At 40.8% G+C, this 22453-nt stretch overlaps 1 protein-coding gene across 13 annotated transcripts in view; it reads right to left on the bottom strand.

Annotated features, from left to right (window-relative positions):
* Positions 1-22453, bottom strand: part of LOC126282231 (bumetanide-sensitive sodium-(potassium)-chloride cotransporter-like) — a 221222-nt gene that overhangs the window by 109167 nt on the left and 89602 nt on the right. For all 13 annotated transcript variants that reach the window (XM_049981807.1, XM_049981797.1, XM_049981800.1 and 10 more), the window contains 3 exons: positions 20954-21075; positions 12889-13024; positions 81-292 (listed from right to left, as the gene is read on the bottom strand). In XM_049981807.1, coding sequence (XP_049837764.1) covers positions 81-292; positions 12889-13024; positions 20954-21075 — 470 coding nt within the window. The remainder of the gene's footprint in view (positions 1-80; positions 293-12888; positions 13025-20953; positions 21076-22453) is intronic.

Raw genomic sequence — 22453 nt, 5'->3', positions numbered from 1 at the left:
TTTCCCTTCAAACAGTACTTCATTATAGGTATTGTCAACAGCTTTTGGTTTTGACTGAAATACTTAAAAGTATTACATACCTTAATGATATGACCACAGATCAAGAGCGATGAGTTCTTTGTAATGAGATGAGCAAAATGCACAAGTGGTGGTCGCTGGCTTGGTCTGCCAGTGAGTACTAATATTTGTGGATTGTAGTTCTTAACATGCTCTAAAACTTGATTTAGTTGCTGCACTGATAATAGAGCATACTTATAAGTCTGTGCTTGAGTTGATGAACCCCAGTTCACATCTAAAAAGAGAATGAAAACATAAAAACAAGACAAGTACTTACTGAACATACCAAATTGAGGAGATTACAGATCCATACTATCACTGTATTGGAAACTGCATAAATGCATTAATTCATGAATTCTGTGAAAATTCACTAAAACAAATGTTATGGAAAGTTTAAACTACATTTCAATTCTTGCATGAACTGTGTCCAAGTTTGAATCTCGCAGTAACTTAATCCTTATACAAAAATTTCAGTTACTTTTATAACCCTTTCATAGGGCTCTATAGCATCAGATTTTTTCTTTTCTTGCTTTCCTTCTTTGAAGATGTATGTATGACGTAGTGCTATTATTGTGATCATCATATAAGGATGCTGACACAGACAGGTAACCTTGCAAAGAGTAAAACAGGAGCCCTTGTAAGCACTCTGGACCCATTTCTAATAACCTTATCATTTAGTGATAAAGCTTTTTCATATTATTATAGTACTGCTTAACACTTAAATGAACGCAAGTAAACTGTTTGATGCTGATAACCCTCATATCCAAAACTAGTGTAGTTGTGGTTGTTGCTAGGCTACTCTCATTACTTAGAATTATTTTTTTGTAGTGTAACAGAGCACAACTTTTTTGACTTGGTGTTCTTACACCCAGTTTTATCAGAATTGATCAACTCAGTGGTCATGGGCAAGCAATTTCCTACAGACATGTTCACATGTTGCCTTTGATTGTGCCACTATACACAATCATTAACCCAGCTCCAGGGAGGTAGGGTCCCCGTCCCTATTCCTCCACTGGGGTAATTCCTGTCTGGTGCGTCCACATTGCAGAGGTGGGCATCCTACACTTCAGAAGGTCGGACTGATAGGATGGCTGAGTTCAGGCAGGGACCCAATCCTGTGGGGTATAACATGGAGCCCATGCCCAGGGTTACAGGGTGAAGACCTTAATGGTAACGACGGCGGAGAAGAAAGACTTTGGAAAAGTGTAGCTGACAGGTGAGGCAATCCTCCTTTCTGGGGATTAAATGAGAAGGGAACCACTGGCTTGTGGTGGAGGAGAAACTCCTAAGGCTAGGTGATACAACCCCAACAGAAAATCCTTTCTTGCATTAGGCCTAGCAAGTCAGTAGAAAGTCTTTATATATCGCTTTCAAAACACAGACAAGCCTCGGAACGAACCACTCAGGATCTGACTCCACTGCTTCTTCATGTACTGGTGCGAAAGATGGGAGAAATGATGATATTCATCAGTACAAGAAAATGAAACCAAATGGACTAAAAAATAACCTAAATATTGGCACCCATAATTAACCCTCAACGGAAAATGGAAGAAATGACATGTACTAACAAGAGAGAAAATTAGATATTTTGGGATTAAGCAAAATGAAGTGGAAAGAAAAAGGTGAGAAGAATCTGAGAGGAGAAGTGGGAATAACAGACTTTGAAGAAATGGTGTGGCAGTGAGAGTGAATAAGAATGTACGAAGCTGTATTAAAAGTGAGATATATATATATATATATATATATCAGACAGGATCATAATCTTAAACCTGAGATTCCAAAAAGAAACACTAAAAGTTTTCCAGATTTATGCACCTCAAGTGGGATGTAGAGAAGAAGAGAATGTGGACTTTGAAATTGAGTTAGGAACCATATGGAGAGTGCTAATATAGTGATGAGAGATTTTAATGCACATGTAGGCAGACACAGAAAGGGATTTGAGCAAGTGTTGGGATGTTTTGGATATGGAGGCAGAAATGAAGAAGGGAAAAGACTCCTGGATTTGTGCCAGAGGAATGGAATGAAAATAGCAGACAGCTGGTTTATGAAGAGAGGAAGTTATGTTATCACCAGATACAGTTGGGATGGAAAAACCTAGAGTGTAATTTATTATATTCTAGTAGATAGGGAATTGGGAGAGAAAGTAACAAATGTGAAGGTAATTCCAAATGTGAGTGCAGATGTAGACCATAGAATACTGGTGGGACAATGGAATATGAATCAGAGTGCAAAAAATAGAAAACAGAAGGAAGTGATGAGGATACGGGATTGGAAACTGAAGGAGAGTGAAAGGTCTGCGAAGTATAGAGAATTAATCTCACAAAAATTTCCAAAAGAATGTAGAAAAAGAATGCAGTTTATTCAAAGACACTTTAGTGGAAGCAGGACAAAAAGTATGTGGTAGAACATCTGGAAAGGAAAAAGTAAGAGAGACAAGTTGGTGGGATGATACCACAGTTAGAAGAAAAGAATGGAGGGTAGAGAAAGTTGTGGAAAACTAAAAATGATGAGGACCATAAAAGACACATAGAGCAAAAGAAGAGCGCAAAGAAATAGTGGAAACAGTGAAGAAAAAGGCATGGGAAGAGCTTTTGAAGTACCAGTAAACAGAGGAAGGTACTGTGATTGAAGATCCAGGCAATACAAAAGATATCTGGAAAGAACATTTTAAGAAACTGTTGAATTCTGAGGAGCTGGTAAACGAGGAAACAACAAATAATGGAGAAATTGAGAGCAGTTGGGAAGCAGAATTAGGACAAACTACACAGGAAGAAATGGAAATAGCTGTGAAGAAGATGAATGCGGGGAAAGCCCCAGGACCTGATGAAGTATCAGTGGACATGATAAGAGCAGCAGCTCCAGTGGGAATGCAATGGCTGTATAGAGTATTATTATGTGTCTGGAGAAATAGTACAATACCTGACAATTTGAGAAGAGAAGACATTGTTCCATCTTCAGAAAAGGCAATAAAAGACTTTGTAAAAACTACACAGGAATTAACACCTATGAGTCATATGGCCACGATTTTTGAAAGAATTTTAGTAAATTAAATAAGTGAAAAGATAGGAAAGGAGTCGAGTGAAGAACAGCATGGGTTTAGGAAAGGAAGAAGCACGATCGACTTATTTTCTATCCGTCAACTGATGGAAAAAAGTTGGGAGTATAACAAAAGGGTGATAACGGTTTTTATAGACACAGAAAAGGCATATGACTCAGTTAATAGGGAAAGACCCTGGGAAGAAATGAAGTAGATAGAAATAGAAGATAGATACATTAATGTAATAAAGACAATGTACAGAGGACAAAATTGTAGAATTACAACACCATTGGGGAACTCTGAATACTTCGAAATAAGACAAGGATGTAAACAAGGAAGTATTCTATCTCCTGCACTTTTTAGTGTTGTGATGGAGGGAACAAATAGGGCAGTTAAAGACATAGTAAAAGAAAAAGGCAAAACAATGATTTTTGCAGATGATATGGTAATATGGGGCGATAAAGAGGTAGATGTCCAGTTACAGCTTTATGCGTGGAAGGAAATAATGGAAAGGTATGAATTAAAAATAAATTAAGAGTGAAGTAATGGTATTTGGAAGAGACAAAGGGATCAATGGAAATATTACTTTGAATCGAGAACCCCTCAAAGTGGTAGACAGTTTCACTTATTTAGGGAGTGAAATACCTAGTGATGAAAGAATAACCAATGAAATTAATAGGACGTTACAGAAGGGAGGCAATTTCTACCAAACAATAAAACACCTGATTTGGAATAAGGAAGTTTCAGAAAAAAGCAAAACTACTTATGTATAAGAGTTATTACTTGCATATTGTCACCTAAGGAGGAGAAACATGGACAATGACAGAAAAGAACTGGAGCAGACTGCAAGCAGGAGAAATGGAATTTCTCAGAGCAGTTAAGGGAATGTAGATATTAGAAAGGACCTTAAGCAAGAAAGTATGAGAGAAGGAATTAAAAACAAGAGATTAAGCTGCTATGGGCATGTTAAGAGGATGAGTGGGCAGAGACTCCCCAAAATTATGGAAGAACTAAAGATGGATGGAAAAGGACCTAGAGAGGACCCAAGAACATGGTGGAAAATGGGAGTAAGAATATCTGTGGAAAGGAGAGGTGTGACATGGCAACAAGTGGAAGAAAGAAAACAGTGGGAGGACTGGACCAAATGGAGATGACTCATCAGCACCCAGATGTGGCAGTAGCTGGAGCAGGATCCGGATATAGATAGATGTTCACATTTTCTGCCTAATTTCTTATTGTTGGTCCCAGTATGAAAGATTAGTAATGTGAAATAGAATCCTGTTTGTGGTTTACAGTACTTTATTACTTAATGCCTACAAACTGTAATTACATCTTCAACAGTCTGATGTAAGATACACTGCATGTATTTTAAACAGAAAAATCATTGTCAGAGTTTACATATATACATACCCAAAGGTAAATATATGCAATACCAGTGTTAGTACTAACCATCACCGACCTCTTGGTATCTGCAGACTAATGCACAATACTCTCCAACAGGTTTATGATCAGAGTGGAACTTTATGTTAATTGCTCAGTTTTGCACCATCCTTGTGACTTGCATTATCAGAACAAGTCAGTAGAGTGCAAAGTACAACACAACCTGTGTAGATTGGCAAGTCTGTCAATGCACCATACACAGCTATTTAAAACTCAAACTGTGTGCATATTATCATTCACAGCTAGTAAGTTTCTTAACACTGGAAGTTGCCATCCAAATTTAAGTGCACAGCATCATTTGAACACTCAACCACTATAATGAGGCAAAACATTAAGACCTGCCTCCCAATACTTGCCCAGAGTCAACAACACCAGCTGATAACACCTAACTATAAGTTATATGCCATAAGTACTTGGAGGAGAACTTAACAGTTCTGCACACAGACATTTTGGAGACAACTGGGTGAGATGTGTCGACAGACAGTATGCAATAATTTTCAGAAGATCAATTTGGCCTCTGAGCACCCATTGTGAACTGACAGACAAACTGCCCCATACAACAGGGTGGATAGGAAGTAGGTAAGGAAACTTCTCGAGTAGATAATAATAGTGGCACCAGCTACCAACATGTGTGTCACATAGGAACTCCCCAAAGTTCAGCAGTTCTGTCATCTTTTGTGTCAGTGTCATCTATGACTGTATTGTGCAGTATCAAGACAGGATATTTGAACCTATTGTTAAGCCCTTGAGTCAACATTTCAGTGATGGGTCTGCCTTTCCAAACAATAATGCATTAGCACACTGTGCCCATCTTGTGAACACTGAAATGTGTCAAACCCATTCCTTGTATTTTGCAGTACATCACTTCTTTATTGGCAGGAGTAAAGCAGTTGATGAAATCCACATTTTTGTTTAGCTTTACCTGGAACTTCCTGGCAGCTTAAAACTGTGTGCCGGACCGAGACTCGAACTCGGGACGTTTGCCTTTCGCGGGCAAGTGCTCTACCAACTGAGCTACCAAAGCACGACTCACGCTTAGTTGGCAGAGCACTTGCCCATGAAAGGCAAAGGTCCCGAGTTCGAGTCTCGATCCGGCACACATTTTTAATCTGCCAGGAAGTTTCATATCGGCACACACTCCGCTGCAGAGTGAAAATCTCATTCCAGCTTTACCTGGAGTTTGTTAAGCAGTATTGAAATGATAGTTCAGCTCTAACTTAAATAACATGTGTGCAACACAGTGGTTTTATAGACTTTTCCATACATTTGGTTAGATTTCACATCACCTAAATACCCGTAAGATTGATAATGCTTCAACCACGTGCTTTACAATGATTCACAATAATGCACAACACACACTCTCATTGTTGATTAAATGTTTTTTTACTAAACTACAATGAGAGATTTATTAATTTGATAGATTTTGTATTGATAAGGCTAACTGATATATTGCAAAGTTTTGCACTAGATAATAACTTTAAGATCACTGATGGTATGACATAAATACACTAAGTTAATTTCATTAACAAAGACAGGCATAAAAATATAAATTACTATGACATTACTGCGGATTAAAATATGGTAACATATTGTCAGCAAATTTACGTCAATTAATTTTTACAGAACCAACAGCTCTTACTTTAAACATTTGTGAAGTCTTAGTACTGGTATTGTTTATGTACTGATGGTGATGAAATGTTTTGCAATTGAATAACTCCACAGACTTTTCAACCGTTCTACTGAAAAATAGTTAAATATAAGGTACCAAGGGTGTAAGTGTTAGTACTGCATATTTATGTGTACATATAAAGCTGAATGTTGCCTACTTTGAATAAATACAATATACGATATGGGTATCAGAAACCTTGATTAACCCAGAATGAACATGTTATCATTATATTAAGAATGTGTGGACCGCTTAAGTGTCTACTGACACAAACCTGATTGAATATGCTAGGGATCAGTTGAAACATTGGAAGGCTCCAAATATATTACATGAACTTAGGAGGACTGCCATCTAAGACTGGGATAGACTTGAGCTGTGTTGTTTCCACCAAATTATGGACAGCATGCCCAAAAGTATGCCATACATTCTACATTGCAAAAATGCGTTGGGCAGAGCAGAGTGGCATGGTACTCAATATTACTAAGCAACAGATTTTAACTTCATAGTCGTGCAGGTATGTTCACTTTCAGACAGACTGCCTTTATTTTGATGATTCCTTCTGTTTTCTTTCACAGGAAAGTTATTCTTTTACTTTTACAAGGCTTAGCACTCTTTCATTCCTTGCAACTCCTCGAATTTCCTTAGATACACAAGGAACTGCAAAACTTTTTTTTTTATTTTTAACAGTTTAGTTTTGACGTAAACCTTTTGACTGACATGTGACTGTCACACAATTTTAGAATCATAAGCAGATACTGTGAAGTTGAATGCTCTGTCAGAGAACACGGTAACTCCTTAATGTATATATTATTGTTCATCAAAGTAGGTGCTAAGAAAGGGTCCTCTGAATGAATTGAACTGTGAAGTTATGTAAAAACACACCAGCAGTAAATGATTGCTCTCAGAGGGATACAGACAGAGACAACCTACCTACTTTTCTGGAAAGTTAACATATGTTGTATTAGAAATAAGATTTTCGAATCAGAACATTTATGTAACACTGAGATTGTAGACATTACATGTGTATCTGAGATATTATATGTGTATGCGAGCACTGGTTAGCCCGGGAATAAATAAATGTATTTGTTCCCCAAGGGTATGTTGTGGGAGACATGATATGAAGAAAACAGAAAGAATGGTGGGGCTGGAATTTTTGTCAAAGAAGGAATACAATTTTCCATAGTTGATGTATCTATGTACTCCTCAGAACTAGATGGGAAGTTTAGTCATGCAAAACTAATGAATGAATATATAGTGGTAGGTAGTCTGTATAGGTCAGCAGACATTTATGTAAATTTGTTTATTGAAAAATGTGAATTAATAGTAAGAGTAAGACAAGAATTGCTATCTGTGGTGACTTCAACACAAAAATGGCGAACAAACTGAGGCTGGTACAGAGTGTACACATTCATAGGTCATATCTGAAATGCAAAAGATTCGACAAAGCTAAACAACTTCTGGCAAAAAAGCGAGCAGTGGAAAACTATATAGAAAGGTTTCCCAATAAATGCATGGCAAATAATAAAACAAGGGAATACAGTCTGTGTTGTTAATTTGATATAGTCTGCTGCAAGCTGACTTGAGGGCTTCCCTTGGTTAGGAACTACTAAACACTGAGGTTTCGATGGGTACAATAACAACAGTACTGAGTTGCAAAGGTACTGTTCTTCAATAATTTCTGCATTATCTTACCCTATAATAATTATTGTGTATGTGAAACATCAACATACCACTGAACACCTGACTGTCTGGAATGTTGCACGACAGGAGACTAAGGAGACTAAGGAGACTTCAACATTTGATACAACTCAAGGTGTCAGTTATTACATACTGAGACCAATCTGAATGCAGACCACTGTATCAGGGGACATTTTAGAGCCTAATGTACTGTCTGTCCTTCAGAAAACTGCTTGACCACATTTAGTAAGGCAGATGTAGTGGGGAACAAGCAAACCACTATTATATTCTGCACACTACTCTCATAAGACAGTCATTTAAACTGCCAAATGGACCTCCAAAACCACTGTTGATAATTTGGGAACTGTAAAATTGCACGGTTGATGATTCTTCAAAAACATTTATAGCCCATCTTTGATTCCCTGCCACAGTGCTTGCAGGCTTGGATTGCAGCTTCTGGGACTTTCACTCCACATAAATTTCTTGGATTCAAGACATCATGTACATTCTACAATCTAAATCATTTGTGTATTTCATGTACCTAATCTGTCGTATGCAGATAATTTCACTCACTTTTGTTCTTTGTGTTGCAATTTTCACAGACAATGTATTAGAAACTGAAATGTATCACACTGCTGCAGTCTTCAGTCCAAAAATTGGTCTAATGCAGTTCTCTACAATAGTCTGTCCACCAAACTGACTACCACTTGATACCTCAGCACATGTTCTTTTAATTATACTACAGGAAGGATAGATTGGTACTCAGTGTAAAGATGACACACTGAGTTGCAGATAAGCACAACTAAAAGACTGCTACACATTTGGCTTGATAGCCATACCAATATAGAAAGCAGTTAAATAATGAAAATTGTAATTCAAATATTGTTTAATCAAAACATGCTACCAGTTTCAAATAATGACGTTTGAATCTTTGGCTACTGTTCCACTGTCCTCAGTGGATTAGCAGGCAACATAAAAAGCTGTGCAATGATTGCAGCAAAACTAGTATGTGACGTGGTTGCTTTCACAGGTGGCCTGGGCTCTGATATGACTGGACAGGACTGGAATAGGAAGTTGTGTGTGGTCGGATGTGGCAGGTCTTGCACCTGGATCTTCCACAGCAATATGATCCATGTGGGAAGGGGTTGGGATTGGGATTAGCATACTGGTGGACTAGAATGTTGTGGAGCTTGGGTGGGCAACAGAACAACTCTTGAGGGGTGGGAAGGATTTTGGGTAGGATGTCCCTCATTTCAGGGCATCACGATAGGTAATCAAAGCCCTGGGAAAGGACATGGTTCATTTGTTACAGTCTAGGGTGGTAAGGGGTGACAAACGGGGGTCTCCTTTGTAACTTGTAACTTTGTAACTATGCATCAACATCCCTCACACACCTGGTCTTTCTACAATTTAACACCAGCTTCCCCAACTTTCTTCAGACTCCAAACTCACAACCTCATTTCTCATACACCTTACTAACTTCATACTAACACAAAACTACTACTACTACTTTGAAGGGAAGGTATACAGACAAATCTGTGGCACAGCCACAAGCACCAGCAACCATCTAGAGGAAACCTTCCTAGCCTCCCTAAACACCAAACCCCTGGTTCAAGTTCTTTGATGATATCTTCATGATCTGGAAGCAGAGCCAAGACACCTATCCTCATCCCTTCACAACCTCAACACCTTCTCTCCCCCATCTGTTTCACCTGGTCCTCCTCAACCCAGCATGCCATCTTCCTCGATGCTAACCACCTCCTCTCTGAAGGCTCTATCCACACCTCTGCCCACAATAAACCCACCAAACAGGCTGGCCACCCAGGGACATAATATCTAAAGAACAAACTCTCTACACTGAGGGCCCCTCCAAGGTCTTCAGAGATAGGCACTCTCCTCCTCACCCCCCCCCCTCCCCCAGACCTCGTCTGCAAACAGATCTGTTCATTCATTTGCACACCCACACCCACACCCACACCCACATCCCCCCCCCCCCACCATCCCAAGAACCAAGCAAAAAGGAGTGCCTCCTTTGTCACCTAACACCATCTCGGAGTGGAGCAACTGAATCACATCTTTCATCAGGGCTTTAGTTACCGAGCATCATGCCCTGAAATGAAAGACATGCTACTCAATAACTTTCATATTCTTCCTTAAGTGGTGTTCTGTCACCCACCAGAACTCAACAACATCCTAAGCCGTCTCTAAGTCACTCCTAATCTCAACCTCGTAGCTACAGGCATCATATCTGTGTGCAAAACCTGCCCAATCCAACCACAGACAACTTCCTATTCCAGTTCTATCACAGGCTTTTACTGCCCTGTCAAAGGCCAGGCTGCCTGTGAAAGCAGCTATGTCATATACCAGCACTGATGCCACAGTTGCACATCTTTTTATATTACCAGGTAATCGAATGAGGACAGTGCGATAGTAGCCAGATATGAAGTATTCGAATAATGAAAATTCAAACCAACTCTTATATTTTAATTCAAACATTTATTCGAAACTGGTACTGTGTTTTGAATGAATGATATTTGTATTGCAGTACAGCTGTTTGTCTCAGTTTTCATTATACAGGTGCTTTTTACATTGGAATGACCAGCAACCAGCTGTCCATCAAGATGGATGGCCATCTGCCAGACTGTGGCCAAGAGTATGGAAGACCCCCATGTGTTAGTGATGATTACACGATACTCTGTGGAAAATCCTACTAAGTGGCTGCATCTTTCACTCTCTTCCCTCAGTCCACATTCTCCCACAAGCCTACTATCAAATTCCAGTGCCCCATCACAAATTTTAATCTCTCTTAAATATGAGAATCATTCCTTTGCAGAGCTAGTTGGCACAAACCTTTTGCTACTGCAGTGGGTTTGGCTTGTTACTTGTCTTTATGGCTATAATGCATTCACTATTGTGTTCATAGAAGCTTACCCATGTCCCAATTTTCTTATTCACTGAGAAACATACCCCTACATTACCCTTATTCATTTTGATGTTGATAACCATGTACTCATTTGTCCATAAGTCTTGTTCTTCCTGTCACTGCACATCACCGATTCCCATTGTATCTAACTTTGATCTATTTACCTCCATTTTAAATCACCTAACTTACCTGACCAGTTAAGAGCTTTAACATTCCATCCTGAAACCTGTAGAATGCCAGATTTGTTTTTCCTGATGACAACATCCACCTGATTAGTCTCCACCCGGAGATCTGAATGGAAGACTGTTGTAGAGCCCACATAAAGTAACATGGCTGGTAGATGTGGGGAGTGGTGGTGTGGTGGTGGTGGTGGTGCTAAAGGGGAAATGCCGAGCACTGGAGGAGAAGTGCCGTTCTAAACTAAAGCCTGCACTCTCATTTTTTGTAAATCTTAATTAGATCCCCTCAACACACACACTTGCATGGTGACCATTCAAAAAGATCTGTCACCCCTGCCTTGTTTAGTATTTAAAAAGAATTCTGCTGAAAATGCAACAAATGCAGGGATTTCTTTTTGCCTAGGTTGTTAACCATTTGTAACTTTTGGAGTAGCGACATAAGTGGCAAGTTTCGAGTCGAACCTACACATTTCTGTTATAGCATTAAAATTTGTTTCTTTTGCCAAAGCACAGCAGAATTTATACAAAATCACATCACTGACATGTTGTGCAGATGCAATTGTGAGAAAATTTTGGAACAGTTATTTATTAAGTGAGGAACTGAGGAAAAACTAAGGTCAGAAGCTTATGATAAACCATATGCTTGGAACAAAAATTAATGTGTATGTCTTCGTTTATGTTGTTCCAAAACCCACAGCATCTCATCCACTATCAATGGCTCTTAAAAATTATGTTCTTTCATCAAAAAAGTCTGTAGTTAGTGGAATAACATGGTAGATAACAAGGTTTTGTTTAATAACCATATGAAAAAATACTGTCCTCTTTGCATGCCACCATTTGTGAAAATCCCATTTCAATATTTCCAACTTTTTATGAAATATGGGGGACATTGTGGATATTTCGCTCTAGATTTATTGCTGACACGCATGGCAAATGAGTGTGCTACATCAGATCAATTTTCTCTTGATTGGTGACAGAGACCTCCACCTGCATCTAAAGAAAAATGCAATGTGTTAGCCAAATTTCATATGTAGCAACACATTATGGAATATGCACCAAATTCAAAATCATAGCGATCAATTTTTCATTGTAAACTTTTCAAGTTTTGCACAGTGTCTTCCTTCCATGCAAATACAATACTATGACCCTAAACGAAATGATGGGCACATCATGAATCTGACATATAAAGCTGTAAGTAGCATAAAAATGAATTTTTTACTGAATAATTTCTGTAAAATCATTTGAGAAAAATTGCAGGGTGTGCACTTTGTTTCTGTTATTGCCAACTGGTCGAGAGGGAACAAACACTGTTGGCCTCCCCTTCTGAGCAAATGAAGTAACAGAGCTTCAGTCTGAAATTGGTCAATGCACATCAACCACCATATCCCGCACAGACTCTACTTCCAGAATATTTTCCTGAAGAGAATACATAATTATTGAGCCACATACACTAGAATTGCACGACCTCAGGAAAAATAGTGGCCATAGTTTTCCCTTGCTGTCAGTCATTCGCAGTACCAGCACAGCTTTTGTTAATGGTATGAGGCCAGATCAGTTGCCCCTGCAGCTACTAAAACGTCAATCTGCTGCCCCTCTTAAGGAACCACATATTTTGTTTAGCCACTCCAACAGATATACCTCCATCATGGTTGCTTCTCTGGAACAGCTGTCTGTATCAGTGAGGTATGCAAGCTACCCTACCTCAGCAAGGTCTCCAGTTGGGAATGGAAGCCGTTACTAAGGATTGGCTAAAGAATCTTCATGCTGAGTGATACCAAACATTTAATTTTTGTAAAAAGGTGACGTTCACAGTTAACTTTGTTTTGTACAGTTTTCACAATTAAACTTGCTAAGCTCACTTTTTCCGATTTTTATGAAACTCGGATTCAGAAAACAGAATTCAAATTACCTGGATTCCTGTAGGAGACCACGAGATAAAGTGCCAAAATACATCCCAAGGTGATGAGAGCTGTCCACCAGCTTATCAGGAACATTATACTTACACATAATGTAGAACCGAGGAGGCATATCCACATGTTGTAATACTGTGAAGGAAAAATGTTGAAATATAGGTTACCAATATTAAATATACATTTATTTTGATTTATACATTCATGCAGGGAACTGAAATTATATATTTTTACAATGCAAATGGAAATTCTTCTTTTCTTGTATTCAAGTACTCACTAAAACATAGAAATAAAAATGCAGCAATTAGAATATTAACAAAAATGGGGAAAAACAAGACTGACTCTGGTTCTGGCATACCATCCTACAGGGGGGTTTTCCCAGTGCTCTAACCAGTAAAATGGTTCAAATGGCTCTGAGCACTATGGGACTTAACTGCTGAGGTCATCAGTCCCCTAGAACTTAGAACTACTTAAACCGAACTAACCTAACGACATCACACACATCCATGCCTGAAGCAAGATTTGAACCTGCGACCGTAGCGGTCATGCTGTCCCAGACTGTAGCGCCTAGAATTGCTCGGTCACTCCGGCCGGCATCTAACCAATAAGAAGGTAATATATTAAAAACAGAGATTCCAAGACTTACCAAGCGGGAAAGCGCCGACAGACAGGCACAATGAACAAAACACACAAACACACACACAGAATTACTAGCTTTCGCAACCGATGGTTGCTTCTTCAGGAAGGAGAGGGAAAGACGAAAGGAAGTGGGTTTTAAGGGCGAGGGTAAGGAGTCAAGGAGTCATTCCAATAAGAAGATAACCTGGATAAACTGACTAAGGCCTCCTCGTTTAGAGCCGAGTGGGAGTCAAACTCTAGACTTGAAAAGTTCTGTCACAAGCTAGGCTGTGACTTCCTTACACTGCACAGATGAGAACTGTAGAGTGTCCCTAAATGGGTCATTGCACATCAGAGGCAGCTACCAGGTAGCTAATTGTGTGTGGGGGTGTATACAATATTGTTTTTTAGATTCAACAACTCTCCATACAGTCTGGATAATGATAGATACAGGGGACCCTGAAGTATCAGTGCAAGATTCAAAGAAATCAGTACCAACTAAATCATGAACTTCCAATACTAGGCCAGATAGTTCTGGGATTAACATATAGGCAGGCAATCACAACAGATCCTTTCTTTGTAGTAGCAGAACTGTCAGCAGAAAGTTTTTTTGCCTTGGTTCTGGTGCCAACACCTCATGGTGTCCTTTAGGGGCACACGAACCAATTGAGTTTGCATCATCTGGAGCAGTCTCCACCTCCAGATCTGCCACAAGTAGTGTGTGGCAACCTGCTTTGCTCACTCCAAGGATCACCAACAGCAAGCACTGGGTTTCAGGCAGTGGACACCAGACATTTCCAGTTCTTCAGCCATCACCCTGTCCAGTCTACACAGGTCCTGAGATAAGACCCACAGCCTTCTCCAGAAATAGCGCTAAGCCATGAGTCTGACCCACTGTCACCTTCTGCCTATCTGGCACCGGACATGGAAGCAGCTCCTCTACCACCAGTGCATCTCTACTTTTACTGCAGGTCGTGCCCACCTCTCCCTATCATAAACTGGCCAATGCAGTTCAGACCCTGCAATTTAGGGAGGAGGTATCTTATAATCCCACTAGATGTATGAACAGATCAGATGATATAATTATGCTTAAGACCTACGAGGTCACTAGGTATGGCCCAGAAGGATACTGATATGGTCCTACTGAAGTCTGGATTTATCGTTAAGTAGGAACAGGGCTGGGAGGGCTAGGCCAAGTTCCGGGGGATCGAGCAACACAGGCTCCAGAGATAGTGAGTGGTGCACCTCAGAATAGGCAACTCTCTCAACCCAAATATACACCCAAGGTACAGGGTGTGGAACATTGGAAACCAATGTTGGCTCTGCAATGATCATAAATACTGACGTTTTTTGTCTTCCCAGACCTTAAGTTGGAAGAGTGTATATAAACGGATATACCAAAATTATGGTCACTATGCAATCAAACCAACAACCAGGCCACAATTCTCAATAATGATAGGTTAATGCTCAGACCTGTTGTGACCAAACAATACTACAGCTGATGGCCGTAAGCTACCACGTAAACCTGCTGCGGGTAACGCTATTAAATTCCCAGAATTATTTTACCTTTTAAATATCAACAAAAACATAGATAAAGGACTACAATGAGAGTGGCTGTAAAACGTTTGGTAATAACGGTTGGTTGGTTGGTTGGAAGAGACCAGACAGCAAGGTCATTGGTCTCATCAGATTAGGGAAGGAAGTCGGCCATGCCCTTTCAAAGGAACCATCCTGGCATTTGCCTGGAGTGATTTAGGGAAATCACGGAAAACCTAAATCAGGATGGTCGGACGTGGGATTGAACTGTCGTTCTCCCGAATGCGAGTCCAATGTGCTAGCCACTGGTAATAACAATATTTTCAACTGTACTCTGATTGAACACTCAAGGTGCTCTGTCAAAAGGCTCTTCTTGTGGCTTGCCGCTAAACAAATTGTGATTCAGTGGTGCACGTTAATAACAACAGGGAATATCAACGGTGCTCTGTTGAAAGGTAGTAATCTTGCCAAGTTATTAATAATCACAGAGCAACGACGTCTTTGGTTAGAACAGTAATTTCAACTGTACGTTCATTGAATACTCAATGTCACTCTGTCAAACGACTCTTCTTGCTTGCCATTAAACAAATTGTCATTAAACTATACACGTTAACAACAACAGGAAAATTCGGGGAACACAACCAGAAAGCCACGACACGAATCCGCAAGATTCTAACTTGCAGATCAAGTTGACAATATACCATTTAACAGTGAACACACACACACACACACACACACACACACACACACACACACACACACACACACACACACACACACACACACACACACACGTGACCACAGGCAGATTCAAACTGTCAAACAGTGAGCATCACTATCAGGAGGCAATCTTGCCTGTGCAACTTTGCGGGCAGCAACCCAAAAACTGATGAGGCATGGCTTCCCATCTCAAAACAGCTTCCCATACAATACAATCCCGCTCACAAAATGTGGCGGTCCACGCAAGTCACCTGCCACTAACTGCCTGTATGCTAGTAAGTCCTCTCTCCGAAATCCGCCAGTGATCGCATGCTAAGCACCGTGACCCCGTCTGGCGATGTGCCAGAGAAAGGGTAGCATGGCTCAGATACATAGACTGATACCAGATCACACGACAAAACTCTCACTGCAGATTTAATGGCTGCTGCAGATTGCCATGGCTTCACTTGTCACAACCAGCCAATGTATACAGCAAGCCTCTGGTGTACCAGTTGATGATTAACCAGTGTTACATGGTGTTCTCGTGGTCTGTGATTTGGACTTTGCCGTTACCTACTGTGATACTGTCTTTGCTCACTGTTCAGCTGACAGTTGGGTTTTCAATGAGCGAGAGCATAGCTCATAGTCCAGTGCTTCCCAGGCAAACCTACAAAGTGTTCTCCTGTACTAACATGTGAGTTATTCAAGAAACTTCCAGAGTACTCCTTTAGCCACAAGAATTTTTTCATTTTGTGTATTTCCAGAAGAGTCAGGAACTATTACTTTATGTGATTTATTTGTAAATAATTTGTGCTTAATAAATTGTGTGTTGTAGAAGTAGACTTATGCCAAGAGGTCTCAAGAAAAGGCTAAACCTGTTCCAATGTAACAAAACTCCAGGGTCCTGTGGAATATTGTGTACTGTGTTAGCTCCTTTTGATCTATTATATACTCCAGACCCCTTGAACAAAAGACTGTGCCCAGTGGTTGAAAGAAAGCAGCCCACACACGTAATGACCTCTTCCATGTCAGCCAGCACATATTCTGAAAATGTTCACCATATGAAACCCAACTTCAACTCTCACTTTCATGTGATACCCTGAAAGCCACAGATCATGGTAATCAGGTACATGCTATATTTCTTGACTTCAAAAAAAGCATTTGACTCGGTAACACACTTGCACTTATTATCGAAAGTGCAGTCATATGGGAGTATCACACTGTATTTCTAATTTTCATGAAGATGTCTCGGCAGGGAGGGCGTGGCTTATTGTCTTATGTGGAAAGTCATTGACAGATGAAATAACTCCAGGTATGCTCCAAGGAACTGTGTTGGAACACATGCTGCTCATGTTGCAAATAAATGGTATTGCAGACAATGTTAACAGTGTGGCATTGACATGTCACATTGACCACATAAAGCATGACCTTTGAACTCTCACTGCTCTGACGATCCGTCTTGTTAATGTTCCAGTCAGCCTTGGTCCCTTATACAGTGTACACGTGTATCTTTCTTCGTGCTGAAATATATGTATGTATAGACATATATGGGAACAGTTTTTTTTGCGTATACAGTTATCCGTATTCCCATTTCCCATATCGGTCAAGCCATCGTTTCTACGTCTTCCGTGACTTCCAAGCCGGCCGTATGGAATCAATAGGTTTTACGTTCGACACCATGGCTGCCTCAATGTTTTATACATGGATTTGAAGGCTCTGCTACTACTACCAGGCCACTCCAATCCCCTGCCAATGGTTGTTCGGCCACTAACGGACAATGATTCGCAATCTCCAACAAAGTTAACCTCGAACTTTGCAGCTCTACTATGGCCGAGCATTACACCGTTACCTCAAACAATGGACTCAGGTTTCATGTCGCTGGACTGTGCATGCCATGAAAAGTGAAATGGATGATTTCCAGAACCGTGTTACCATCGCTCGCTCGTGTAGTGTTCAAAGGGACCCAAATTTGCACACGTGCTTTGATCCTCTATGCGCTGCAATGTCGATTGCGGTAGTGCCGTGTGCAACACTGCCATTCGTGCAAAACGCACGCACGCTCAACTGCTATCAAGCTATGCCACTTTCGCCTTCTTCACAATTTAAGAACTGACATTTTTATACATCAGGTTCACCAGGCTCAACCACCCAGTTTCTCGACCATGTGTGTTGGAGCACACCTGACGGCGCTTCGCCATCCAGGAACGTTGTACCGTGACAATGTGACCACCAGCAGTTTTCCACAAGTGACTTATGGTCCTAACACACGGGGTGCATTTCCGATGTGCACAGAAAACTCTTGCTGTTGCCACACCAGGTGCCAAACCAACCCCCTCACTCACGGCGATTCCGACCATACAGCCGCTTGCTCCTTCCAGAGTACCGTCTGCACCTGGCATGTCATCTCCGAGTGGACAATTTCAGTACTATGCCTTTAACATCCGGTCCAGTTTACCGGCATGCCTCATGTGCCACTCACCCATTCGTTCCCACAGTACCAACCGTGCCTGCCGCGTTGTGCTTCCACGACACATCAGGGACATTGCAACCGGCCCGCTGTTCGAAATGTGTTTACTAGTAACAGGCCCACGCCAGTAGTGCCGGGTTACAGGACAGCCTATCCTGCCACAGGATGCAGGCTGTCATGTCATTGCCATCCTGTAGCTATGTACAAAGAACTCTGACATTTCCTGGGTAATATAAATTACTTCCGCTGATATCTACCTTCTGCCACCGCCGTGCAGGCCCTGCTGACAGACTCGCTGTCCAGCAAACAGACTTCGGGCCTTCAGCCAGTCCGTTGGACTGAACCTATGCTAGAGGCCTTCAGGGCTCTAAAGACAGCATTAGCTCATGCCATCTTACTCGCCCACCCCGATCCATGGACCGAGTTATTCATCACTACGGACTCCAGTGACATCGTGGTTGGGGCAGTATTACAGCAACGCAAAGGCGACATGGTTTCACTCCATTTCTTCTCTAAAAAACTGTCTACAGCACAGAAGAAATATTCCACTTTTGATAGAGAACTTCTGGCAGTCTATGAAGCCATCCAATACTTTCGTCCTGACATCGAGGGCTGTTCTTTCTTCATCCTTACTGACCACAAACCACTGGTGGATGCCTTCTGCAACCTTCCTGAGGACCCACCCCCTCGGCATTTCCGCTTCTTCAATCTGGTGTCTCAGTTTACTATGGACGTACGCTACATCAAAGGCACGGAAAACATCCCCGCTGATTTATTTGTTTGCGGATCAAACGTTGTGCCAACAAGCCTTCAATGTCTTGCATAACCACGCACGTCCTGGTGTCCGTGCCATCTCGCACCTCATCACCGAGCGTTTTGTTTGGAAAAATGTTAAGCAGGCCTGTCGAATCTGGGCACACAGCTGCGACTGTCAAACCTGGGCGCACAGCTGCATTTCCTGCCAACCTAACAAAGTTTCCACAAGGACTTTTCGTCATGTACATATTGACCTTATAGGCTCTCTGCCACCATCAGAGGGCCACAGATATAGCCTCTCCACAATCGACCACATGTCTCATTGAGTGAAAGCTGTTCCTTTACCCAACATCACAGCAGAAACCGTGTGCAAGGGATTCGTCTGATCATGGAGCACTAGGTTCGGTTGCCTGTCCTTGAGCACCACCGACCTGGATCGACAATTCGAGTCTGCTCTTTTTATGATTCTATGTAATCTTTGCGGTCTCGATCTACATTAGGGGCAGGCACACTCGCATGCCGCACCCCTCCCCACACCTCTATTCCTGGTCCGGCCAACACATCGGCTGCCTCCCGCTGGCTGTGATTACGATGTGGACCTGCAACCCATCACTGAGCCTTCGCACGTCGTCCTGATGGAGATGGAGCTTCCAGTCGTGTGCCTGTCACCTCGCACTACCAGCCAGTTTGTCAGGAGCACGGTTGTGATATCTCACATCTGCGTCATCAAATTGGATGCACCTTGAAATTTGCATAAAGCGATGCCCACACGACCTCCTCACAGGCTGTATTCCGTACTGCAGGGGTGGGGGAGAGGGGGGGGGGGAGGGGGGGAGGGAGGGGGGGGGGGCTGTGAGGCATTGATAGGTCACATCGACCACATAAAGCTTGATCTTTGAAATCTAACTGCTCTGACAAGGGGCCATGTTATTGTTCCAGTCAGCCTTTGTACCTTGTACAGTGCACATGTGTCTTTCTTTGTGCTGAAATGTGTGTATTTATAGACATTTATGGGAACAGTTTGTTGAGTATACAGCTATCTGCGTTCCTGTTTCCTGTAACAGTAATTTCTGATTTTCCACAAATGATGCAATTATTTAAAATGAAGTACTGCATGAAAAATAGCTGCATGAATATTGAGATAGAGCTTGATAGCTTTCAAAGTGGTGCAAGGATTGGAAACTTGCTTTAAATTTACAAAAATGTAAAACTGAGCATGTCACAAAATGAAAAAAACCTAGTATCCTACGAGTACAATATCAATGAATCATGGCTAGAATCTGCCAACTCATACAAATTTTCTAAATGATTTCATGATGCCTTCAGCTGACCACCTCTTTATTTGATGTCCATCAACTAAATAAAATGTCAACTTAGGATCAAATAAAGAGAACATCAGCTGAAGGTATCACAAAATCATTTAAGAAATTCATTGCACCTGCATGCAGTATCACAATGAAGATCATAAAAATTTGTAGGGATATGAAATGGAACTATTCAAATAGACTCAGTCATGGGTAAAGCAGATTTCAGTTCACCTATAGAACACCAGGAAAATGAGATCAGTCTACAAAAGACATAACTCATCCTGGAACATTGCTGACATTTGTGGACCCATACTAAATGGACTGACAGGGGATACTGGAAGTATACAAGAAAGCAGCACAATTAATGACAGGATTGTCTGATCCACAGCAGCAGTAAATTTTGATGTCTTAAAATTTCTTTAGAACTCAAGTCACTTGAGAGTACTGCAAATGCTCAGTTGCTTGCATGTGACTGATGCTGAAGCTGAAAGCTTGCAGTCTCTAGCAGAACACTGTTCAGATCAGAACAGTTATGTTCATGTTTATTACCATGATTTCTCAGACTGATGTTTTCTTTCCATTCTGAATTACATGTATATCTTTCATTAAGTTCATATGAGAAGCAGATTAGCATCTAATTACTTGTTACATACTACCAACAGGGCATTTTTAGATTCTTACCCTGAATTTGGGTCTCCAACCAATTGGTTTAACAAGAGAAGCATGAAATGTGCTGAAATTTATAAGAGCATATGTTGCCAGAAAGAAATTTGATATCAGTGGAGCGATAATATTCAGGTCACCTGCAAATACAAAAGCAAAGACAAAATCATTTTAAAACTGTCTAACATACATGAAACTAACTCATTTACAATTCTTTATTATTCAATGACCACTCATTGTCATAAAAATACAATTTATAACAATGGTATTAATTTTTTTTACACATAAATTCATACACTGTACTTCTACTTCTTCTCAATATTCTTACAAACTAACAACAATATGAAGTGGATAGACTGCTACACACCACATAGAGGGAGCCCTGAGTGGCAGACAGGCACATTTCACAATTATACTAATATATTTATACATTCTTTTTATTCCAGTTTCTCTTAAAAACCAAAATTGACACTATTTCATAAAGTTTTGTTACCTGGAACAGTGGGTGTTTAAATAAACAAACAAGAATGCTAGCATTAAAAAAATATTAGATGAAAAACACCAAACAAATTTTTGAATTTCATTGAAATATTCCGAACACACTGTCTTGTGTGTCTTTATGTTGTGCGTATCTGATACTCAGCATTTCCGCTATATGGTGAGTGGCAACTTTCCTTTTTATAATATTGTTGCATTCCATACTGGATTTTCCATTGTTTTATTTTTGCCTGATGGCTTTTCTTTGATCTGAACCCAGTGCTGTTTTCCTTTGTTTCTATTTTTTAATACATCACTCTACTCGAGGCCCATCCTCCTTTCTCTCCTTTCCTGCGTTTCTCCAGTCACCTACAAACCACACAGCACACACTGCTTACAAGCCACACTGTATCAACCGTCTCGGCTGCATATAACAGATGGTTTCAAGACCACGCTGATTCTTGGTGTAGCATCTTACGCCCAACACTACTCCCACTAATATCATTAACCTTATACCTTCAGAATGATCACTCTCTTGTATTTTTGCGTGTTATTTTCCGCAACTTTCCGAAGCCACATGATCTTGTACCTCATCCTATGAACCCCTCCCCACCCTCCCTCTTTCTCCGTTCTATCCCAGTTTGTACCCACTAATTCCACCTCACACAGTCACATCTGCCATCCCCCTCTTTCACACTTATCCACCCCAGACCTGCTACCCACAGTAAAATATTTATTTGTATGTTTTCTTTGATCTCTTTGTGACTTCATGCCAATTTTACTGAGTTTTCACTTTTTGCTAAGGATGACTCCCTCAGATTTCGTCTTTTTTGCATTCGTTTCATCCTTCTTGTGATTTTTCACATTATTTGAGTGTATTATTGTGAATTTTTTCTGATGTAATTCTATGTTATTTACGCAATTTTTCCACCACCATGGATCCTTGCTCGCTCCATCTGCATCAATACAGAAACGTTTCATTATTCTTAGCCAGAACCCAGTCCCACATAATGTTCCTGCATTGTTGCTTGGCTCATGGGA

This window comes from Schistocerca gregaria, chromosome 7, assembly GCF_023897955.1.
Source record: "Schistocerca gregaria isolate iqSchGreg1 chromosome 7, iqSchGreg1.2, whole genome shotgun sequence".
Taxonomy (NCBI): Eukaryota; Metazoa; Arthropoda; class Insecta; order Orthoptera; family Acrididae; genus Schistocerca; species Schistocerca gregaria.
Note: the sequence above shows the minus strand (reverse complement) of the source record. Positions and strands in the feature narration are given on the sequence as shown.